Below are 19,064 nucleotides of genomic sequence, written 5' to 3' on the forward strand. Positions count from 1 at the left end.
AACTCACGGACTGCGAGATCGTGACCTGGCTGAAGTCAGACGCTTAACTGACTGAGCCATCCAGGCGCCCCAGCTGCTGAGTGGTTTTTTTTTTTGTTTGTTTGTTTTTTAATTTTTTTTCAACGTTTTTTATTTATTTTTGGGACAGAGAGAGACAGAGCATGAACGGGGGAGGGGCAGAGAGAGAGGGAGACACAGAATCGGAAACAGGCTCCAGGCTCTGAGCCATCAGCCCAGAGCCCGACGCGGGGCTCGAACTCACGGACCGCGAGATCGTGACCCGGCTGAAGTCGGACGCTTAACCAACTGCGCCACCCAGGCGCCCCTTGGGCCTTTCTATTCACATCCCCAACGGCATCTTCCTGTATTCCCCTAAAAACAATTCCAGAATTCTCTTACAAAATGTACTGCAGCCCATTAAGCACTTCCATATTGGATGGCTTCTCTCCAGACCTCGGGGCATTTTACAGACTAGGAGCTCTTAGTTAGGGGGGCCAAGAGGCAGCTTTGGGGCCTCTGTCAGCCCCTAGGGTGCTTCAGGGAGAATTAGAAAGACTCAATCTGGGGAGAGGGGGCGCAGCCTAGCTTTTGGGCCCCACCTGTCCCCTGCTTGAGGTACAGCGCTCTGGAGATCTTGCAGCCCAGAAAAGATCAACTTGGGGCCAGGCGGCCCCTGGGCTCAGTGTGGGATCTGGGACTCGGCATGCCCATCTGTAAAAGGTGGGATTGTAATCCGATCTCCCTCCCCTGAAGCTACTTTCCAGATCTGATGCCTCATGAATCGGTGATTCCAAGGACAACTTCTCACCCCCAAGTCCAGGGCTTTCCTCATTCCTGGCTACAGCTCACCTTGGAGAGAGAGAGAGTTGGCAAGGTAGAGGGTGGAGGTGAAAAGGGAGAAGAGTCTAAGGAAGCTTGGGCGTGAAGTAGTTTTGTCCAAAGGGCCCTAGACCAAGAGCGTGCTCTTTTTCCGGCTTAACTCTTTTGGGCCTCTGTTTCCGCCTCTAAAAAATGGGAATGGTGGCATCTAATACCGAGGGCAACGTTGTGGGGATTAAAATCGCCCAGGTGAAATTGCCAGGCATGGAGCGGGGATCCCACGAGCGTTTGCGGACCCGAAGAGGGCTCGGTTGGGAAGGTTCTAGAGTGCGTGCGCGAGGACGCAGGCGCGACGTCTGGCTTTCCGGGCACGCGGCTCCCCCCCCACCCCCCGGACCCCCAGCTCTGCAGCCACTGCCGCCTCCTCGGCCCCGGACCGCCGAGGGTTAATGAAAAAGCCCCACGCCCCCTTTGACGGCGCTGAGCCCACCTCGCCGAATTTGAAAAGGCGGCCCTGGAGAGGCGTGGGCGCCCCCCAGAAACTTCCAACTCGCACCCGGGCTCCGCTCGCTCGCCGGCTCGCTCGCTCTGCTCCCGGCGGGGGCCGCGGGTTCGGTCCGGCCGCGGGTGCGCTCCCGCCTGTCCTGCCGCCCGGGCTCCGGGTCCCCGCGGGCGGCCGCGCAAGATGAAGCTGGCTCTCCTCCTGCCCTGGGCGTGCTGCTGCCTCTGCGGGTCGGCGCTGGCCACCGGCTTCCTGTACCCCTTCCCGGCCGCAGCCCTGCAGCAGCACGGCTACCCCGAGCCGGGCGCCGGCTCCCCCGGCAGCGGCTACGGGAGCCGCCGGTGAGTAGCGCGGCGACGGCGGGGCCTGGGGGGCGAGCGCTGGGGACGCGGGGCGGTCGGGGGCTCGGGGCTGGAGACGAGAGGCTGGCGGGCGGAGGGCGCCGGGCGGTGGAGGGTGGGGGGGATGGAGAGCTGGGCGGTGGGCTGGGGACGCGGGGCGGTCGGGGACTGGGGGCTTGGGCGGCCTGGGCCGGGGCCAGGGCGGGCGCGGGGGGGCGCGGGGTCGGGACTGCGGTGGTCTCTGGCCGCGCCCACCTTCTCTCTTCCTTTCTTTGCTCCCCCAACCTTCGCCCCTTCGGCTCCCGGCTCCGAGTGGAGGTGGCCGAAACCTGCGGGGGTGGGGGGTGGGGTGGGGAGGCGCGCGGAGGGAGCGACCGTGGCCCGCTGGGGCTGCGTGGCTCAGTCCCTGGATGTTTACCGGATCACGTGGCTCCGCCGCGCTCACCTGCGCGGTCGCGGCTTTGTGTTGGGGAGCAGGTTCCCGGGTTGCCAAGGCCGAGCGTCCGGTCTCCCGCCTCTCTTGCTTGCTGCCCAGGGATACCGGGGGCAGGCGGGGGGGGGGGGGGGGACACGATTCCGTCCCGTCCTGGGGGCCGGGACCGCGAAGGAGCCTCTGCTGCGCACCCCCCAGTCACCTGGGGACGTGGAACCGGGCTCCGATTGGACGGGTCCGCTGCGGGGCCGGAGAAGGAGCCAGGTCACCGAACCCGAAGCGCCGGGACGCACCGGTGGCTTCCTCCTCTGCCGGCAGGTGGCGCCCTGGCCACCCCCGAGACGGTTAGGGCAGCGTCTGCTCACCGCGAGGTTGAATTCCCCCAGAAAACGCGTGAGCACGCAAGTAAAAGTTGCCAAATGCCCGTTTGCGCAGCGCAGTCGAATTCAGCATTTCCTCATTTAATAATTACAACTCACAGAGTTGTGATGGCTCTCTAGAGCACACAACGTGCATTCGTATCTTCCGTGTCTTTGGATCCTAAACCCCCTCCAGGGGTACCTATTTACAGCGTTATCTTTCCTTCGGGTGAGGAAATGGAGACCCAGGGGGAGGTCCCCAAGTTAGTGGCAGCTCAGGACTGACCTTCTGTCTGCTTTCTCCCAATCTTGTCCTTTCTACCGCACCACTCTGCTTATTGTTATGGAGGAAGGCAAGAGACAGGTCCCAGCGACTTCTGTGTGATATTTATTTACCAAACCCCGGAGAACTATCAAGATGAATCCTGGAAATGAATGTCTTATATAGCACCGGGGAAGCAGGGATGTTTTGTGCCGGGCAGGCTGTATGCTTAATGGCTGGGTAAGGTGAGACTCAGGAAAGCACACACACACACACACACACACACACACACACACACACACAAAGTGCTTCTGGAAAACTTTGCATACAATTTTATTTCCCTCATTTTGTTTGGAAATACTTACCCATGGCTTCTATTAGTATTATTCTCCAGACACCCACAGTAGTGTGGGCTCTGCACTCATCCCCCGCATATGAGGATAGTCTGAAAAAAACAAGCTTTTCAAGTTGTAGAGTGATCTGTATAACATGATCTCATTTATGAAAAAACATTCTGGTTTATGGGGATGTATGCCCAGAAAAAAATCCATAGGCAAACATTTCCTACAGTTACCTATCGGGAGAGTCCAGAGGTCAGAGGGCAGGGGTGGAAGGTGGGTGGGCTTCCATTTTCTCCCTTGGTGTCCCGGTGTCCTGTTTGCATCTCTTACAAGGAGCATACATTCCTGTGTTATTTTTGCAATTAAAAAGTGTGGGAAGAAAAAGAAAAAGAAAAGAAAAGCTTCCGCACGGTGAAACATGCATGCTGAGAAGAGCCAGAGGTGAAGTCCTTGAAGGAAGTGAGTGGATGGGGACGGATGCTCTGGCGTTTGGTGGGGTGCGACTTGGGGACCGCCACAGAAACTTGGAAGGGACTGTTTTAGCGTAAATAAAAAGAGGCCCAAACAATTGTGGTAATCTTCCAGAACTCTTTCTACCAGGATGGGAGCCGGGAGAAGGTATAATTAGGTTCAGGAAGGATCTGGATGAAGCTGTGGAAAATGGATTCCTAAATAGGATACTAGGAGGTGTTAAGGAGGCTCGGGGTAGGTTCCAGATGCTGGAGATTGATGTCCAGAGCGCCACTGAGCTCCGCTATGCAAAGTCCCGCGTGGGCATGGTGTGCTTGAGCTGGATGGTGTCGTACGTTCCTGGGTCTCGTGAGCGATCAGTCACAGGTGGCCTGCGTCCTTGAAATTCAAGAGCCCCAGAAGCAGAGGGCTTGGAGACGACGTTTGGCACGGCGCCCTTTGCAGCCTTGGCCTCCGCTTTGCCTCCGTATGTGTGTTGACAGTGGCTTGGTCTCAGCCTACGGGCCAAGTGACAGAGCTGTTTCTGACAAATAGTCTCCCTTCAGTTCATGGTATTGCTCCTGTTGGCATCCGAGTTTTGGATGTGGTCTGTGTTTTCCTTGTTGGGCGTGCGTGCGCAGCAGATTGCTGCGCCTACCCTTCTGGGCCTGGGCCTGTCTGGGTCTGACATGTGCTGGGGGCATCTTGCCCAAACCGGGGTGCTCTGCTCCGGTCACCTCTGTCAGAAGCCCAGGGTGGACCCCTCTGTGGAAGCAACTTTGGCAAAAACGAAGAGGACCCGACTTCCTCAGAGGGCTGTTTCCAGAAGAATCCAGCAACCCTGCATATGGGCCACCAATGGTTTTTGCTGGCCAGAGAGCCGTTCAGTTGCCAAATGAAAGCTGAAGGGAACTGCGGCACCCGTGGACGTGCAGGGCCGCACTAAGAACTGAGCCCCCGGGGCGCCTGGATGGCTCAGGGCGTCAAGGGTCTGACCGGCTCGGGTCCTGATCTCACAGCTCATGAGTTCGAGCCCCGCATTGGGCTCTCCGCTCTCAGTACAGAGCCTGCTTGGGATTCTTTCTCTTTGCCTCTTCCTGGCTCATGCTCTCTCTCTCTTTCTCTCTCTCCCTCTCAAAATAAATAAATAAACTTAAAAAAAACTTAATAAAACTTAAAAATAAAAGAACTGAGCCCCCAATGCCCCCCCCCCCCGTTTTTGATTCTACCCTCGTAAGTAGAATACATTTGTGAAACTCTTTAAAGCATGCAAGTTTCGCTCACTCCCCTTTCTCTTTCCCTCTTTCCCTCCCTCCCTCCTCTGCCACAGATGTTTACTGGGGGGTCTTGTCCCTTGTCTCCTCCTCCCTTCTATATCCGACCCTAAAGGGGCCAGAGCAGCTGCGAGTGATCAGGACACAAGGATGAGACCAGAGGAGGGCCCCACGGCCTATCTGTGTTGTGCATCTAGTGGAGGGAGACGTTTGAATTTGGTTAAAGATAAAAAGCTTTAATACTGATTCTTGGTGTGGATGTGTTCTTCTGACTAGGAGAAACCAGAGGAGATGTGGGATGTGCCCAGATTTCAGCAGAGGAAGGAATGAATGCGTCCAGAGAGTGGGTTCGTGGGGCAGGGGACAAAAGACAAAGTTGTTTTTGGCTTCTCCCCTGAAGAAGAACGCGCATTCCAGAAACCACTTCCCCCTGTGTAGGGCCCGAGGCGTGAGAGCAAATGGAGCCCAGGCGCCGTAAGGCCACATGTCTACATGCTATGACTCAGGCTAACGAATGCTCCGTAAGTGGGTTCTGTCCGCCACCCTCGGTGAGTGTACCTTCTCAATGACCTGGAAAGCCAGGTCAATGAGGAATTCATAGATGCCATAGAATTCTGTTCCGGAAATGGAGTGAGGGGCCTTATGGGCCCTTCGAGCTGCGTGTCCTACAAGTTCACTCCACCCCCGTGGTCTAGAAGTGGGCATACAGGCTGCGGGGTCTGTCCCGGAGGATGGCCCGGATGGGCACACCCTCTTGGTCCCACAGCCTTGTCGTCCGGCGGGAGGGCCACGGCCAGAGGAGGCCAGAGCGGGGTCCTGTCAAGTGCAAGGCCCAGGGCAGGTCCAGGTCCAGGGGCCGCGGCCCGTCCCCTAGGGGCTCTGCCCCTAATTCACGATACGGACTTGTGCGTGTTACTGAACCTGCCCTAGCCCGTGTCCCGGTCTGCACGATGAGGACAGCATGGAGACAGGACTCAGGGCGTGAGGCTCGCCGGGAGGCCGCGTGTGCGAGGCGCCAAGAGCAGGAAGGGTGCTCAGAGGCTGGGTTTGCAGAACAGACCTGACCGCACTCGGCCGTCCCCACCTCGGTCAGGAAGAGAGTCGGAGCTGCTCAGCCACGCGTGCAGGCCTTTGTCCTCTGGCCCCCTGGCCCCTGTGCCGTGGGCCGCCCCTCACCCTCCAGCCCTGCCGAGCGGCTGCTCCTGTGGGTCATCCAGCGTTCGGGGTGCTGTCGCTCCAGGTCACACCTTTTATAAAAAAAATTTTTTTAAAATCTTTATTTATTTTTGAGAGAGAGAGAGAGAGAGAGGGAGACGCAGAATCCGAAGCAGGCTCCAGGCTCCGAGCTGTCGGCACAGAGCTTGACGCGGGGCTCAAACCCACAAACCGCGAGATCATGACCTGAGCTGAAGTCGGACACTTGACCGATGGAGCCACCCAGGCACCCCTCCTGGTCACGCCTTTAATGACGCGGATACTGGCTGACGGCCTGTTTCATCCTCGTGGCTTTACCTGCGTGAGGCCGTCCTTCTCCCCACACCCCTCGAGGCTGCCCCACTCCCCTCCTCTCCCCCATTCTGCCACAATTCTGGGCACCCGGATGTCCAGGTGTGACTCACCAATGCCCCGTGTTACTCTAAGCCTCTCCCCCCGCCCCCTTCACCTTAGCCACTATCCTTGGCCTTGCCGGCCTCTGAGTTCCCCGCAGGAACCTCACACCTCGGTGTCTCGGTATCATAAATTCTGGACTCAGGTTCTTCCACCCCACCCCTCACTCATGCGGCTGGGCCCTCCTTTGCTCACTCCGTCTTCTCTTAGCCTGACCACTTGTCCCATCTTTGTGGCCTTCCGACCTCCAACTTCCTGTCCCCTTGACCCTCCCTCCCAGCTGCCTAGAAAGGCGTGCCCCTCCCTGCCCGGAGGATCCTCCAGCCTTCTTCTGGAGGGTCAGGAGGGCTGTCCATCTGCGTTAGCGACGTTATTGCGCCTCGGTAGTGGTGCCGGGGTCTGGCATCGGGGCTTCCTGTCTCTCTGCCCAGGAACTGGCTGTGTGTGGCCAGCCCTGTGATGGCGAGGCTGTGTGGCATCGTCCGTGACCAACTTAGCCACTGCCTGGTGGGGCCCGTTTTAGTTCTATAAGGATCCGTCTTCCTCTTCCGTGCCGCTGCCCGATGGACCCTTCTCTTGCTCTCCTCTGTAAAGCCCTTTGGTCGCCCACCATCTCCTGCCTCAGCTTGACAGACAGGTTTCAGTTCTTAGCTCAACTCTTAGTGACTAGTAGGAGCTGCCCCGGCCAGTGGGTTAAGGAGGATTCCGAGGTGGAGTCTGGGCTCTGTGAAGAGGACCATGACAACTGAGTGATGTCACCGTGGCTGTGGGGCAGGAAAGTGGAGGCAGGTGTGATGTATTGGGCAGCCTTGGCCTTTGTGAGAAAACCCCCCGTCTCCGATGTCACGTATAAAGGCTGCCTTCAAATCAATGTTTTTAAGTTTATTTATTTGAGAGAGAGAGAGAGAGAACAAGCAGGGGAGGGGCAGAGAGAGAGGGAGAGAGAATCCCAAGCAGGCTCTGCACTGTCGGCAGAGAGCCCGATGTGGGGCTCAAACCCACGAACTGTGAGATCGTGATCTGAGCTGGAACCGAGGGGGACACTTACTTAACCGACTGCGCCACCCAGATGCTCCTAAAGTCTGGCTTTTTAAAGCCCATCTTTTGTCCTCTATACCAGCTACATCGTATTAGTTATTTCTGTTTCCTTGCATCTGCTGTTTGATTTGCTTGCGGTGCCCTCCCATGAGCACCTAGAATATTCTGCATATGTCTGTCTCAAGGTCTCTCAACCTTGGTACCCTTGACACTGTGGACCGGGTAACCTTGTCGTGCAGCCGTCCTGTGTGTCGCAGGATGTCCTGGCCTCTCCCCACTGAACACCAGGAGCATAGCCTTGCCCCCAACTCGAACAACCGAAAAACATCTCCTGACCCGGCCAGATGTCCCCTAGGGGACAAAATCACACCCAGCTGCAACCTCTGTTCTCTCTGAACTTGAACATTTTGAATTGGGGGACATTTAAAAATATGGTATTTAGGGGCACCTGGGTGGCTCAGTCTGTTGAGCGCCCGGCTCTTGATTTTGGCTCAGGCCATGATCCTAGGGTTGTGGGATCAAGCCCTGCATAGGGCTTTGCGTTGACAGCATGGAGCCTGCTTGGGATTCTCTCTCTCTCCCTCTGCCCCCTCCCCTACTCTTTCTCTCTCTCTCTCTCAAAAAAGAGAAAACAATACATGAAAATAAAAATATGATATCTAAAATTTTTTTCTGTGGAAGCTGTCGAACCTATACACAAGTAGACAGCAAAATAAGTCCCCGTGTACCCTCACTGGGCTTTGTTAACTGTTGCATTTTGCCACACTTACCCGGTTCCCTTCTTCCCGCCCAACACACACACACACACACACACACACACGCACACACACACACATTCTGTTTGGGTGTGTGAAGCATTTTACAGTTTTTTTTTTTTTTTTTTTTTTAAGTAGGCTCCATGCCCAATGTGTGACTTGAACTCACCACCCTGAGATCAAATGCCCTTGGGGCATTTGAAAGCAAATCCCAGGTTCACGTCCATTTTACTTGTAATATTCTGTATACACTACCATGCCAACGTTTAACAGACTTACAGTCATTCCTTATTCATATTACTGTTCCTTCTTATTGGATCCCAAATCCAATCCACATTCAGATTCTCTCCAATTGTCTAGAAAGTGTTTCTTTATTGTTAGTTTGTTCAGATCCGGATCTACTCATGGCCTGCTGTGGTTCTTGTGCCTTTTTAGTCTCTCACTGTAGGAAAGTCCTCTCTCCTTTACAAGAATGCTTTTCTCCCTCAAGCCATTGACTTGTCAGAAGGCCGGTTGTCCTGTAGGTGCCCATGTTCCAGATTTGGCTGATTGCTTCCAAGTGGTGTCATTGATTTGATCTTCTACTGCCTGTGTTTGTTCTATATTGGAGATTAGATGTAAAGGTTTGATTATATTTAGGATCCCTTTTTGGGGGGGAGGCAAGAGTGCTTCATAGTTGGTCCAGTATGTCATGTCATGTCATGTCATGTCATGTCATGTCATGTCATGTCATATCAATCAGGGGGTGTTACGAACTGAGTATTTTTGTCCCCTCAAAATTCCTATGGTGAAGCCCTGTCCTCAATATGATGGCATTTGGAGGTAGGCCTTCTGAAAGTAATTAGGTTTAGATGAAGTCATGAGGTTGGGGTCCCCATGATGGCACTCCTGTCCTTATAAGAAAGGGAAGGGAGTGGCGCCTGGGTTGTTCAGTCGGTTGAGCGTCTGACTTGGGCTCTGGTCATGATCTCGCGGTTCATGGGTTTGAGCCCCACATCAGGCTCTGGGCTGATAGCTCAGAGCCTGGCTTCTGCTTCGGATTCTGTGTCTCCCTCTCTCTCTGACCCTCCACTGCTCACGCTCTGTCTCTCTGTCTCTCTGAAATAAATAAACATTAAAACATTTTTTTAAAAAAGAAAGAAAAGGAAGAGAGAGAGCAGAGCGCGCGCGCACACACACACTCTCTCTCTTTCTCTCTGCCACGTGAAGACACAGTGAACGGGCAGCCTTCCTGCCAGCCTGGAAGAGGCTCTCACCAGGAACTGAATCTGCCGGCACTTTCGTCCTGGACTTGCCAGCCTCCATATCTCTGAGAAAGAAATATTTAAGCCACTCTCTCTAGGATGTATTTTGCGATGGTGCCCCAGGCTAATACAGGAGAACATGACTTTTTTTTTCCCTGGAAATCCGGGTGTTCGACATTCACCAAAATAACCACTGTCTGCAGGTTTCTTCTCTTCTCTCTGCAATTTATTTCTTGAAGAAACCAGGCCTGGTCGAGGTTTCCTTGTTCAGGATTTTGTTGAGAGAGAGAGTGAGAGAGCGCACGCTCGTGCACACACATGTGAGCAAGGGCACGTGTATGGGGGAGGGACAGAGAGAGAGAGAGAGAGGGGCGGGGGAGAAAATCTCAAGAAGGCTCCCAACACCCAGCGCGGAGCCCGGTGTGGGGCTCGGTCCTATGTCCCTGGGATCATAACCTGAGCCAGAATCCAGAGTCAGATGCTCAACAGACTGAGCCACCCAGGCGCCTCTCCTTGTTCGGGATTTTGTCGATTATATCCTCATGGTGCCTGTTACCACGTTCCTCTGTCCTCGGTATTTCCAGAATATTGGAAATTAAACAGAAGCTTGAGTAGATTTTGGTTCTGTCTCCTTCTCTTCCTTATTATTATTGTTTGGGCAAAATTACCTCTTTGGTTGTGTAGTATTCTTCCGTCAACAATTGTATTAAGAATCACACACCATCTGGTAGTTTCTTTTTCTCTTGTGATGTTAGCAGGTTTTGATAACCGTTGTCTTCATCACCGTTCGTTAAGGGCTGCATTATTTTTGAGAAGAAAAAGAGTGTGTGTGCACCCCAGTGGGGGAGGTGCAGAGAGAGAGGGGGACGGAGGATCTAAAGCAGGCTCTGAGCTGAGAGTGGAGAGGCTGACGTGGGGCTCGAACTCACGAACTGTGAGATCAGGACCTGAGCTGAAGTCAGACGCTCAACTGACTGAGCCACCCAGGCGCCCCCCAGATGTATCCTATTTTAATGCTGACGTGGCTTTTTCATTTAATTACTGGAATACTTGTGTGATTTCCCCCTTCTCTACTATTTGTAGATAGTCATATTTTGAATTTTTTTTTTTGTAAATTCGTTTTTAATGTTTATTTATTCTTGAGACAGAGACAGCGTGAACAGGGGAGGGGCAGAGAGAGACAGAGACACAGAATCCGAAGCAGCCTCCAGGCTCGGAGCTGTCAGCACAGAGCCCGACATGGGGCCCGAACTCGTGAACTGCGAGATCCTGACCTGAGCCGAGGTCAGACACTCAACCGACTGAGCCACCCAGGCTGCCCTCCTGCATTCATGTTTACAGCTCCATAGTTCTGCACTGTGTGGATCACGTCGCTTATTCACTTTGCCCTTTACTGGTAGACATTGTGTTGTTCTGATCCTTTGTGTCGCATGTAACGCCCTGTTACATGTCATTGTGCGTCATTCATTTTGTATTTTTGCAAATGGATGTTTTTTAAAAAGCTGATTTATTTTGAGAGAGAGAGAGAGCAAGTGGGTTAGCAGAGAGAGAGAGAGAGAGAGAGAGGGAGAGGAAAGAGAGAATCCCAAGCAGGCTCCACGCTGTCAGCATAGAGCCCCATGCGGGGCTCGAGCTCACGAACCGTGAGATCATGACCTGAGCCGAAATCAAGAGCCGGATGCTTAACCAACTGAGCCCCCCTGGACGCCTGCAAATGCATCTTTAGGATGTGTTTTTACAAGTGGGTTTTCTGGGTTAAAGGGTGAATGTGTGCATACTTCTGATAGCGTCAAACTTCCTGCCAAAGGAATTATACCATTTTGCCTCCCAATGAACAGTTTTTTTCTTGGGATACATTTTGTTTGTTTTAATTTTTTTTAATGTTTATTTTTTTGACAGAGAGAGAGAGACAGAGAGACAGAGCATGAGCGGGGGAGGGGCAGAGAGAGAGGGAGACACAGAATCCGAAGCGGGCTCCAGGCTCTGAACTGTCAGCACAGAGCCCGACGCGGGGCTTGAACCCACAGACTGCGAGATCATGACCTGAGTTGAAGTCAGACACTCAACCGACTGAGCCACCCAGGCGCCCCTGTTTTAATTTTTTTAATGTTTATTTATTTTTGAGAGAGAGAGCATGAGCAGGGGAGGGACAAAGAGAGATGGAGAGAGCGCGAGCATGAGCAGGGGAGGGACAAAGAGAGAGGGAGACGCAGAATCCGAAGCGGGCTCCAGGTTCCAAGCTGTCAGCACAGAGCCCAACATGGGGCTCGAATCCACGAACCGCGTGATCATGACCTGAGCTGAAGTCAGACGTTCAGCTGACTGAGCCACCCAGGCGCCCCCTTTGGGGTACATTTTGAAGAGCCAATTTAGTGATTCTGGGACAAAGTGGCCCTGTGGGGATGTGAGGGGACTTCCCTGGCCTACGCCACCCGCAAGCCTGGCCCACCCCTCGAGTTTGCGGGGCGCTGATGAAAGCCCTCACACCATATGTCTAAGTATTTATAAGTCGTAAATCAAGCTTACAAACTGTTAAATAAAATCTGTTGTGTTATCGACCTTGACAGACCTACCCTCCCAATGACCTGGGGATGGGGGTGAGGCTCATATTTAGAACTCTTAGCCTCCTTGAGTTTTATGCTGGAATTCAGCGGTTCGGGGAGATCCACCTTTCACTTCTCTCCTTGTTCCGCCCGACACCTTGCCCCTGGTGCGGCCTCACACACCCACTGTGGGCACTTGAGTCTAGCCCAGGACCTCTCACCCTGCCCTACCAACCGCCACTTGGCCACACTTCATACCCGAGTGTGTCTAGCTGTGGGGGAGGGAATCCCAGGCCCCAGGTACCTGCGCTTGGTCTGCGAGGGTGCCTGTGGTTTTGGGGACGATGTCCCTTTGGGCCCACAGCCTCCTTGCCCTATGGGGAGGGGTGTGGCCGGAGGCAGGCCAGATGCAGGCCCCGGAAAGCACAGTGCCCAGGGTGGGGCTCCTGTTGTTTAGGTTCAAGACAGGTCTGTGTAAACGTTACCTCTGGCGAGGTACAGAGCGAGTTTCCACAGATACGTCCCCAGTTCTTCAGAATTAGATGGCCTTTCCCCGCATGTCCCCATTCCAGAAGGCTCCATCACAATGACAGAGTTAAGCTGTCTGTGTCCACGCGTTCCCTTCTAGTATCTTCCCTGCTGGACCTCTTCATCCCCCGTTAGACTGTAGGTGCCGAGGGGGACGTCACCCACCTGTGAGAGAGGCCCGAGAAGAAAGAGAAAAAGCTTTGTAATGTCGTACCTTTCCTGGCATGTGTTCCCCATCTTTTGGAGTGAGGGGCCCCGCATTTTCCTCTTGCCTGTGCTCCAAAGTTGTTTCGACGGTCTTGCTCCCATGTTTCGGGTGTCGCGTCCGCTAAACCACAGGGCAGTGACTGGCCGATCATGATGAACTGAGGAGGTAAAAGGATCAGCCATCCAGACCTATCCATGACTCGGACAATCTGGGGCCTGGAGATCTGGATTTCAGTGGCCTCCCCAGGGGTTTTTCGTGCAGCCAGGTTCAGGAAGCCCTGCATGGAGAATAGTGTTTTTTGAGATTCTTTCATCACGACCGATAACAAGAAATACCTTTCCTGTGGTGACCGAGTCCCCTTGCTTATGTGTGCGCACTTGCCTGAAACGTACGTCTGAAACAAGTTTCACAGAATAATGCTTACCGTTACCATATGTGGTATTCTCTTTTTTATTGTATTCTATCGAGTTCATAAAAAAAAGTGCTTGCCAAGACTCAGAAAATTGATTCCACAGCCCCTCTGTGTTAAGACCTGCCTGGGAGACCCCCTGCCCTGGGGGAGTGTGGGAGTCTCTTTGCTTTCCCCGCTCCCCCCCCCATTCCCATGCCTGGCCCTCCCGCCTCTGACTCTGAAGTCCCTTTCTGGTTTCAGCCTAGGTGAAGTGCTTGGTGTGTCCCCTCTTTAACCCAAACGCCTCCCCCAGACCTTACTCCATTCTATTATGGGGCAGCCACAAAGGCCTTTCCTTCGGGAAGCTTTCCCGGACTGACCTCCCCGCTCTGTGGGCAGCTCTCTGTGCCTCTTGGATCTGTGATTGTGGTTTTCACCCTGAGAACTCACTTCCCGCTTTCCTTCCCTGTGGATGGAATCATTTCTCCTCCCTGTTTCTTCCCTAGCGGGGCCCTGGCCAGTCCACCTGGGACCTGGATGCACAAGCCGGCCCTGCCCACCCACCCCCACCTCCTTGGGAGTGTGAACTTACCTAACTGGGCATTCAACCACCTGACCATCACTGAGCCCTGTAGGTGGGCTGGAGCTGGGGACTGAAATGTGGGGGCAGGGGCACACTGCCGGGGGGGCGGTGCTGGCACTCTGGGGAATGAATGATCACATCTGGGAGGCCTTGAATCTGTGACTGGATCACAGGGACCCTGGTGCTTTACCTTCAGGAAGTTACTGTTTTGCGTGCTTGGTGCTGGAGGCTGCGGGGTGATCGGTGATCGGCCGGGCCTCTGCCCTTGATGAGCTCAGAAACTGGTGGCGCTCAGACCCCAGAGCGAGGGTGGTATTTGCTACCTCGTGGGTGTGTGCGGAGTGTGACGGGCAGGCAAGGGCCGTAGGAGCGATCACTTGTCTAGGGGAGTTTGGGCGTGTGTAAGTGTGGGCATCTTTGTGCCTCAGTTTTGTCCTCTGTAAAATGGGGATGATTATGGTGTTTACTTCATAAAGCTTATTTTGAGAGAGAGAGAGAGAGAGAGACGTGGTAGGGGCAGAGAGAGAGAGAGAGGGAGAGGGAGAGGGAGAATCCCAAGCAGGCTCCCCACTGGCAGCACAGAGCCTGACGTGGGGCTTGAACTCATGAACCACGAGACCATGACCTGAGCTGAAACCAAGAGTCAGATGCTTAACTCACTGAGCCACCCAGGCGCCCCGAAGTGGGTCTTGTAGGATGAATAGGAGTCTTCTTGGCAATGACAGGGGAGGGCATTTTGGGTGGACGAAAGAGCCGTGTGAAGGCTGGGAGGCGGGACTGTGGTTTTATATGGTGAGTGCAGGTGCGTTCAGAAGGGCTGGAAGGGCCAGGCCTTTGGAGCCTGAGTGCAAAGCCTCCTTCCTGCCACCCTGAGGAGCTTGGGTTTTATGTCTAAACATGGTTACGGTGGCCCTTGTGCTAGCTTTGCTGGTGGGAGGAGAGCCAGCTAACAGACCGTGTCGGCAGCTCCTGGCCGCTTGTTGGGCCGCTGATAGGCCGGGGCAGGTTGATGACCAGGGCTCCCGGCCCTGCCCGGGGCCCGGGGATGTTGCGGGCCGGCTGCTTTGCTCCTTAGAACGTTGCAAGGATCACAGTCTTTTCTCGGCTTTGAAAAGGCGGCAAAGCGTGCCGTTCACACACTTTTCGTTTTAATAAACTACTTGCGTGTTTTTCCTCCACGGGGTTTTCGTGACGCTTGCACGCGTCAGGATTCAGTGGCTGCCTGTTGAGCGAATGAAAGAACAAAGGCCTTGACCTCTCTCCTCTGGGAAACTGAGGCCGTGACCTCTGCCCTCCTGCAGGTCTGTCGTGCTCAGGGGTCCAGGAAGGAGGTCTGCCCTTTGTGCCCAGAGCAGTTCAGCTCTGGAAGCCACATTGAAAGGAGCCACGGAGGCCATCAGCTTGAGGGGGTCCCGCTTCTTCCTTTGAAGTAGAAATGGGTGCAGAAGGGGGACTTTTCCTGAAAATCACACGGAATGGCCTCTATGTAAATATCCGGTGAAGATTTTTCCTGAGGCCCCAGGGTTTTCTGAGTCTCGCTCTCCTCTCCTCTCCCCACCCCCAGCTTGTCTGTTATTTTAACATCCATTCCCAGAGAAACAATTCCTATGGCAATCAGAACACTACTCCAGGCTTCTCTTGGCTTGAACCGGCCAACACTTCATTGCCGCTTCGAGAGTGTATGAACTGGAGCCTGACCAGCTCCGCCTGGGGCAGCGAAGAGAGGAACAATAACTAAGTTAGAGGATTTTTGGGAATCCTGCAGCCGATCCTAAGGAAGTAGACACAAGGCACACTGTTCTCGCTGAGGAGTCCAAGGTCCCCAGCCTCTCCTGCCCGGTCTTCCTTTTTCTTGCCTCCCAGAAACCAGGGCGTGGATGGATGTTTCTTCGGGGGCCTGTACGAGACCACCTTGAAAGGAGCTGGACCCAGTCCAGGTTAATTCTGTAACGCTCGGGATGGGGTGGGGTGTAGAGAGGCAGGACCCCACCTCCTCCGCCTCTCCTTCCGCCTCACCCCTCGGCTGCCTCCAGAGTGCTGTGTGGACTGTGGAAAGCAGACCTTTGCCAGCTGACCTTTGCCGGCTCCCCGGTGCCCCGTAGTGACATTTCCGGAGCTCATTCTGTCGGATGTTAATGGGAGTCACAAGAAACAGTTTGGGAAGTGCTTGCGAATCAAGCTGGAGAGTTTCCCTAATAAAGAAGGAGGGTGTGAATCCTGGCGCTGGGTGGCCCTGATCGAGTCACCTGACCTCTCTCCTCATCTGCAAAAGGGGGCTGATCTTCCTTTATTTCATCCTGTCATTCGGGGCTTACATGAGCTAACGTTAATAAAGCGCTTAGGACAATATCTAGTAAACACTCTTTGCGACCTCGAGCGATGATAAAGGCTTTCGCAGACTGAGCAGGGTGCCAGTGCGCCTTGCAAAGCTTGGAAAATGCGGTTTCACGGACACCGAGGCTACCGACTCCTTTTCTGGGGAGAGTTTTGGTTGGATGGTGTTCCAGACGACATGCTCTGGAAACGCTGGCCTAGTGGGTCAAGGTTAATGCCTCGGCGGTTTACAGTGCCTTTTGCCCTTTGGGAGCTGGTCTTAAGCAATATCACCAGGGGCATTTCTGACCCCACCCTGCAGTGGCCTGCCCTGGTGCTGCTGGGGAGCCGGGGCAGTACAGGAGCAAGGGTCCTGTCGTTTCCCATATCCCTGAGGACGCTGCTTGGGTTTTCAACGCCTTGAGTGAGGGGTGGGGGCTGGTCCACACTCGCAGCTGAAGCCACCAGCCACTTGGGGGCTTGAGCATACAGGGTTGCCCCCAGGACATGATGGGGGAGCACGTTGGAGGGTCTGGGGGCCCTGAGATGCCCGTAAGGGCCCCGAGATTCTGATGAGTTTCCTGTCCTGGAGATTGAGACCGTGTTAGGCCCCCAGATTGGGGGACAGGGCTTCTTTGGACCTGTCACGATTGGCTGGGGGACACACAGCCGGGCCGGCCCTTCTTTTCATTGACTCGGTGCCTCCAGAGTAACATGAAACTGATAGGATTGGGTGAGATCAAACAAGGAAGTGTGTTTGTTAAAGATGCAGACTAGTTGTAATGCAGCGCGTTCCTGCCCCCCGGAACGAGGGCCCCACCGGACGACTTCGACCTCTCTGAGCAAGAATGGGGGTTCGCCAGTGCTTGCGGGAAGTTGGGTGTTTGCCCTGTGTGCGTGTGTGTATGTGCGTGTGCGTGTTACTTGTACCCGTGACTGGCTGCAGCTTGCAGCCCAAACATTTTATGTTTCTGTTTGCACATATCTGGTCCCCTGCCCCCTTCCTTGTTATGGAAGAGCAGGGATTGTGTGGCATTTGCCGAGGCCCCCCCCCCCCCCCCCCCAGTTCCTGCCACTCAGGAGGCCCAGCAGCGGGTCTGCCCTGCTTGGAGCCACCGTGAAAAGCTTAGAGTTCCATCTCTCCCTGGGGAGCAGCTCTGGAGCCAGGCCCATGCAGGCTGGCCGCTGACCTTGCCCGCCCTGCGGGGCCCCGGAGGCGCCAGAGCCTGCATGCACCCGGCTAGCTCGGGAAGCCTGTGCGCAGAAAGTGACAGTTTCCTTCTGATTTGGCTCCGGCTGTCTGCACCCAGGCCCGTTGCCTCTGGCATCTGACATTTTTGTCATTCCTGCTGCCCTGGAAGGGCTTATTTGGGGAATCAGCACTTTTCCTCTTCCTGCGCCTGCCTCTGTGATTGATTCGGCCACACGGGCTGACTCCGGTTCCGAGGAGGCTCGGCCTGCCTGGGCACCCGCCGTTTCTGCAGTGATGGAATCCCGGGCCTCTCTGGGGTTTTCCAGGCTCTTTCTCTCTTGTGTCCCATGGCTGACGACGACAGTAAGCTCGGACCCTGAATCTCTTCATTCCGGAGCTTGGAACACATACGTGTGCCTTCCTGGAGACACAGCTGAGCTTAGGGGAGAGACCCCTTCACCTGCTCCTTGTCTCTCTGAGTCCTCTGCTCCCCGCCAGCTGCCTTTGACCTCAGACTGCTTCCTGCTCTCAGCATCTCTGCATCTCTTGGCCTAACTAACAATCTCACAAAGCTCAGAGCTGTGCTTAAGCATCACATCTTCGGGGAACCTTTTGCTGTCCCCAGAAGAAAGGCCAGGCCTTTCTGTTAAATTCCCTTGGGGCTTGCCCTCATACGTAGGAGCTCATGATAACTCTCAGTCCATCTACTTAATTGGTTGGTAATTAGTTAATAGTTGTCTACACTGAGACCGTGAGTCTTTGGAGGGCGGAGGATGCGTCTGTCTTGTTTGGGGCCATATCTCTAGGTTCTTGCAGAGAGTATCCCGCAAAAGGACTAATGCTTTGCAGGCTGTATTAGCTTTCTGTTGCTGCTGTTAACAAATGACCGCAAACACTGTGGCTTGAAACAATACACAGATTTATTATCTTATATTTCTCGAGTCAGAAGTCCGAAATGGGTCTCACTGGGCTGAAAGAGCTTCGAAGGACTGGTCCTCCTGGAGGCTCCAGGGGAGCATCCATTTCCTTGCTTTTTCCAGCTTCTGGGGGTTGCCTGCATTACGTGACGGGTAGGTCCTTCCTCTGTCTTCAAAGGGCACCCTCCACCCTCTCTTTCCAACATTTCCTGCCTCTCTGACGCTGATTTTCATCTTATAAGGACCCTTGTGATTAGGTTGGGCCCACTGGATTATCCAGGATCATCTCCCCACCTCAAGAACCTGCCAAGTCCCTTTAACCGTGTAAGATAACATATTCGCAGGGCTTAGGATGAGGACATCTTTGGGGGGGTCATTATTTAGCCCACTACACAAGCAGAAATGAAGAGGGAAAGGCACACCAGATATTTGGGTCCTTGGAGAGTTCGGTTAATCCTGGATTTCAAACAGTGTTAATACTGAAAGTGGCTTGGGGCATCAAAAGCCTGTTAAGACTCAACCTTGCATGAAGAGTCATCATAAGGGCACGGCCTTCCCCACCCCAAGGTTTTATGTAGGCTGTGAGTTCGGGATTTGATTTTAGTTTTTCCTCCAAACCTCCCCTTATGCTTCTGTTGAATAATCCACCCTTTCTTAACAATTCAAAATACCACTTTTATCGTATACTAAATTTCCCGGTATACGCAGCTCTTTTTCTGAACTCTTAATCTGATCTGGTGCCCAAACCACACCATTTTAATCACTGTATCCTTATTGTGTGTCTTGTTAGCTGATAGAGCACCTTCCTCCTTCACTGTTCATCTGTATCAAAAATATTCTTCACTTTTCTTGGGCTTTTTTTTTTTTTCCTTTGGGGTGAATTTTATAACCATTTTTTCTAGTTCTGTACAACATGCTGCTGGGATTTTGATCTAGGTTGTGTTGGCGGATTCATAGAATTTG

General features: G+C 54.0%; 1 protein-coding gene across 2 annotated transcripts in view; it reads left to right on the top strand.

Annotated features, from left to right (window-relative positions):
• Nucleotides 1-1,314: 1,314 nt before the first annotated feature.
• The window catches only part of COL26A1 (collagen type XXVI alpha 1 chain), a 167,532-nt gene continuing 149,782 nt past the window's right edge, over nucleotides 1,315-19,064 (top strand). For both annotated transcript variants that reach the window (XM_047838768.1, XM_047838769.1), the window contains exon 1: nucleotides 1,315-1,662. In XM_047838768.1, the coding sequence (XP_047694724.1) occupies nucleotides 1,505-1,662 (158 nt within the window). In that variant the 5' untranslated portion in view covers nucleotides 1,315-1,504. The remainder of the gene's footprint in view (nucleotides 1,663-19,064) is intronic.

This window comes from Prionailurus viverrinus, chromosome E3 (assembly GCF_022837055.1).
Source record: "Prionailurus viverrinus isolate Anna chromosome E3, UM_Priviv_1.0, whole genome shotgun sequence".
Classification (NCBI taxonomy): domain Eukaryota; kingdom Metazoa; phylum Chordata; class Mammalia; order Carnivora; family Felidae; genus Prionailurus; species Prionailurus viverrinus.